This window comes from Cryptomeria japonica, chromosome 5, assembly GCF_030272615.1.
Source record: "Cryptomeria japonica chromosome 5, Sugi_1.0, whole genome shotgun sequence".
NCBI lineage: Eukaryota > Viridiplantae > Streptophyta > Pinopsida > Cupressales > Cupressaceae > Cryptomeria > Cryptomeria japonica.
Genome location: NC_081409.1, coordinates 665376125 through 665380707, shown reverse-complemented (window position 1 = coordinate 665380707; position 4583 = coordinate 665376125). Strand labels below are relative to the sequence as shown.

The window sequence follows — 4583 nt, the reverse complement described above, 5'->3', positions numbered from 1 at the left end:
CTTCCCCAGAAGACTCTTCATTTCATATTGGAGATGTCTATATAAATGACTGAGTGCAGTCATGTATGTACTGTAGAATTGATATTAGTTAATTAGAATTCTCCCTGCTTTTTGGTGGACGTAGCCACTTAGTGGTGAACCACATTAAACTTCGTGTTATGTGTTGTTAAAACTAACATAGACCTTGTGCCTATCACAAAAAGCTCTCGCCAATATAATCAGACCCAACTTTATTTATAGAATAACATTAATGATTGAACTTAAATACCAATTTGATCTGATCTGATTCTTACAAAGCTTTATCAACTTTTTTAATGTATAATACTTATATAAATATGTTTCCAATAATGAATAGTCAATAAGAAAGCACAGTTGGAATAATAGTACAGCAGAATTTTTGCAATTTTCCTTTCTTCTATCCCAAGCCAATACTTCTTTCTGAACTTTACTCATCTTTGCATTTGTATGCCATCCAGCACATTTACCTAAAAACTTCAGTATTTCACCTTATCAGAACTTCTATAAATATAGAGACAGTGTACCCATTTTGCCATCATAGTTTGGCATCATAAGTTTTTGTAGAACTGTGTTGTAAGTCTTGAGGCTATGGCTTTCAAACTAGTGTTGCTCTGCCTGTGTTCTGCTGCAGTAATAGCAAATGCTGCAGAAACTTTGAATTTTAACAAAGATTTTTACACTACATGGACACCTGACAGTGTTAACACTTTGAATGATGGATTGGAGAACCAGCTAATTTTGACTCAAGCTTCTGGTAAGATTTTATGTTGTTTTTTGTTTCATTAATCTTTGATTTCTGTAACTGGTTTTAGGTTTAATTTGTTCATCAAAACTTTGATTTTGCAGGGTCAGGATTTGCTTACAATGACATGTTTCTATTTGGTAAGATTGAAATGGAAATCAAGCTCATTCCTGGTAACTCAGCTGGCACAGTGGTTGCCTTCTATGTGGGTGTTCTTTATTCTACCACAAACTTAAATAGTCTAGACATTACAGTGGATATTCATGTTTCACTTTTTTTAGCATCATCTTGATGTAATACACGTTAAGTGTATCTTTCATTTTTTTATGAGAGATGGGTTCTTGTAAACCACTACTCATAAAACATGGGTCAATGAATTTAACTCGAAAACTACACAATTGAATTTTGATAACGATATCATAACGTATAATTTATTATAATAATAAATATACTCACTGGTTTTTGTTTCTCTGTCATAACAGTTGGCCTCAGACCAGCCCAACCGTGATGAACTGGACTTTGAGTTTCTGGGGAATGTTTCAGGAGAACCAATTACTGTGCAGACAAATATATTTGCAGATGGAATTGACAGCAGAAGGGAGCGTATTAACCTCTGGTTTGATCCTGCCCAAGACTATCACAGATACTCTATTTTCTGGAACATCTATTACATCATGTAAGTTAGGTTTTAGCTCCCAAATTTTTCTGCTATTGTCACTGAAATTTGCTTGGTTTCCTAGGGAAATTACTTAAAAATAGTGTTATATGTCTTTTAGATTCTATGTAGATGATATACCAATCAGAGTACACAAGAATTATGCAGACAAGGGTATTGCATTCCCTAGAAGGCAACCCATGGGAGTATTTGCAACCATATGGAATGGAGAAAATTGGGCTACTCAAGATGGAAAAATAAAAATAGACTGGAATGAAGGTCCTTTTGTTGCTTCTTTCAGGAATGTTAGTGTGGAAGTGTGCCCATGGAAAGGAAATCGAAGGTTTTGCAGGTCTAGGAGTGCTCAAAACTGGTGGAACAAACGCACTCATAGTACTTTGAATGATGAATTGAAGGGAAAGCTTGAATGGGCAAGGAGTAATCATCTGGTCTATGATTACTGCACTGACACCAAGATAATCAACACTACCACTCCTGATGTTACTCTTACCATGGAATGTACTCTTTCTAAATATTGAGGACTACAACTACTATAGTGAAAATAAAAAGTAGTGAAGGCTTGGATTAGATTGGATTTGCTATTATATTTGTTTTATTCCTATTTTACCACTCCTATGATAAGTGATTTGGTATTATATTTGTTTTATTCCTACTTTAGGAATCCTATAATAAGAAGAGATTTGAATGGATATATATGATCAAGATAGAGGAATCTTATGAATATAATAATGTTTGTACAAAGTATTTGTGTTATATTTGATATAATTTTTTAATTTTGGTTTTAAGCATATTATAGTGAAGATTATCTTATTGACCTTTTTTTAATTAAGATTTGGAAAAGATTTGTATGTTGTTTCAATCTTTGTAATGGTATAATAAAAAGATCAAGGAATTTTTTATTATTTCTTTACATTATGATATGTTTAATAATTTTTTTATATTAAGATATTTATATCAAAATTCAATTATGGAGTTCTTAAGTAAAACTCAATGACCCATATTGCATAAGTAGATAAGAATGAATTATTCACTTAGAAATTATTGCATCTAGGTGATGCTCATTGCAATGAAGCATCTGGATTTCTTGGTAGTTCACCTACCCTAGGTTTACTTTAACTCAAATGCCCTTAACCATGGAGTTTTCCCAAAATCTACCCCACTTAGTTTGCCACCCTATTTATTTATATTTTTAAATAATAAAAATTATAGTCATTCATGATAAAAACAAGTTTGAACTATATAATACAACTAATTTACATTATTTTTTATTTTTATAAAAAAATTTAAAAAATTTTATTTTTTATGATATATAAGGTTAAGGAACCTTAGAATAGAAATTTGTTGTTTAGATGTCAATTCTCAAGTGAGACTATCCTCATTGTAAGAAGGCAATAAAATACAAGAATCAAGCTCGCCTCAATACTAAATATGCAATGTATTCTAACCAATATTGAATACACATATTAAACAAGACATATTTTCTCCAAATATTTATTTAGTTTAAATATTTTTGGAAAAGAAAATTTTCATTCTCACCACCAAAAAATAATATTCGATTATATAAACCAACACATCAACACAAATTCACTCATTGTTAGTAAAAAATATTTTACACATGTTATCATACAAATAATTTACTCTATGCATAAAGTACTCTAATATTTCCTCACTATATATTTGTTATGTTAATATCATTCCATGCACCAGTTATTGGAAATAAGCCTCACCTAGACCAATAGTGGACTAGCCATAGAGGGATCAATAGCTCAATGCTAGAGAACTTCAACAATAAAAGAAATGTCTTAGGTTTGAGCCTTTGCTGGTCCTTAAGGACTAGATCAAAATCATATCAAGCCAAGGTAGGTTAAGAGCCTCAAGAACCTATAATGTGGCTTATGAGGGGTGTTGGAAATAAGCCACCCCAAACCAACAATGGCCTAGCCATAAAGGGGCCAATAGCTTCATGTTAGAGAACTCCAATAGCAAATAAAAGGTTATAGGTTTGAGTCCTAGCTAGTCCATGAGTAGTAGCTCAACACATGTGGCATCAGGGATAGGATATTATATGAGCCCTAAACACATATAGTGCAACTTATGAGGAGTTTTGAAAATAAACCACACCTAGACCAATTTTGGATTAGCCATAGAGGCACCAATAGTTAAGTGGTATATAACAATTCAACAATAACAAAAGGTCATATGTTTGGTTTCTAGCTAGTTCATGAGAAACAACTCAACATAATATTAGATCAATGATAGACTAGGAGCCCCAAGCACTTGCAATGTGGCTTATGAGTGTGTGTTGGGAATAAGACACACATATACCAATGATGGACTAGCCACAAGACACCAATATATTAGTGGTAAATAACTGTAACAATAAACAATCTTTTTACTACTAGAGTGATCTACCATAGAGCTATTGGCCCCTTTATTGGTAATCCTTTTTTGGTCTAGATATTACTTATTTCAAACACCCATGCATATGTCACACAATTGGTGTTTGGAGATCATATCCTTTCTTAGCTTTGAAACCATGTTGAGATGCCACTCATGGATCAATTAGGACCTTCCATTTTCTACTAGAGTTCTCTACTAATGAACTACTATCCTAGTTATTGTTGGTCTATTGTTGGTCTAGATGTGTTTTACTCCCAACACTGATAAAATTTGAATATATGTAAATTGTATTAATATAACAAATAATAATGTTAATTAACATTAGAGTACAAAGCTAAAGATATTTATTTCGATAGAAATCCTAACAAATTTGATAAAAATCCCTTTAATTGGATCAAATTTAACTAATGCCAAACCACCTAGTTAATGATATACATAAAATTTCAAACTCATCATTATAGTTTTATGATAAGTAAAAATAGGTTCAAGAAAAACATTAAATTAACAATCTCATATCCTTAATTTGTTGTCCGTTTTCTCTCTCATTAAAAAAAGTAAAAAATTTGGAAGAAAAACAACTACCAAGAAAATAAGTAAAGAAAAAAATTAACCAGAAATCAGAAGGTTTATAGCTATGAGGTATTTTTATGTTTAGTTACTAATTTAAAAAAATAGATGAAATAGTCCATCATAAGAGAAAAAATTTACTATGATTTAACACATGTCTTACAAATCAAAACCATAAAA

At 31.5% G+C, this 4583-nt stretch overlaps 1 protein-coding gene across 1 annotated transcript; it reads left to right on the top strand.

Annotated features, from left to right (window-relative positions):
* Window positions 1-439: 439 nt before the first annotated feature.
* Window positions 440-2003, top strand: LOC131074990 (probable xyloglucan endotransglucosylase/hydrolase protein 10). Its single transcript, XM_058011746.2, has 4 exons — window positions 440-772; window positions 865-965; window positions 1243-1436; window positions 1537-2003. The coding sequence occupies exons 1-4, from the start codon at window positions 607-609 to the stop codon at window positions 1952-1954; spliced, it is 879 nt and encodes a 292-aa protein (XP_057867729.2). The 5' UTR covers window positions 440-606; the 3' UTR covers window positions 1955-2003.
* Window positions 2004-4583: the final 2580 nt, after the last annotated feature.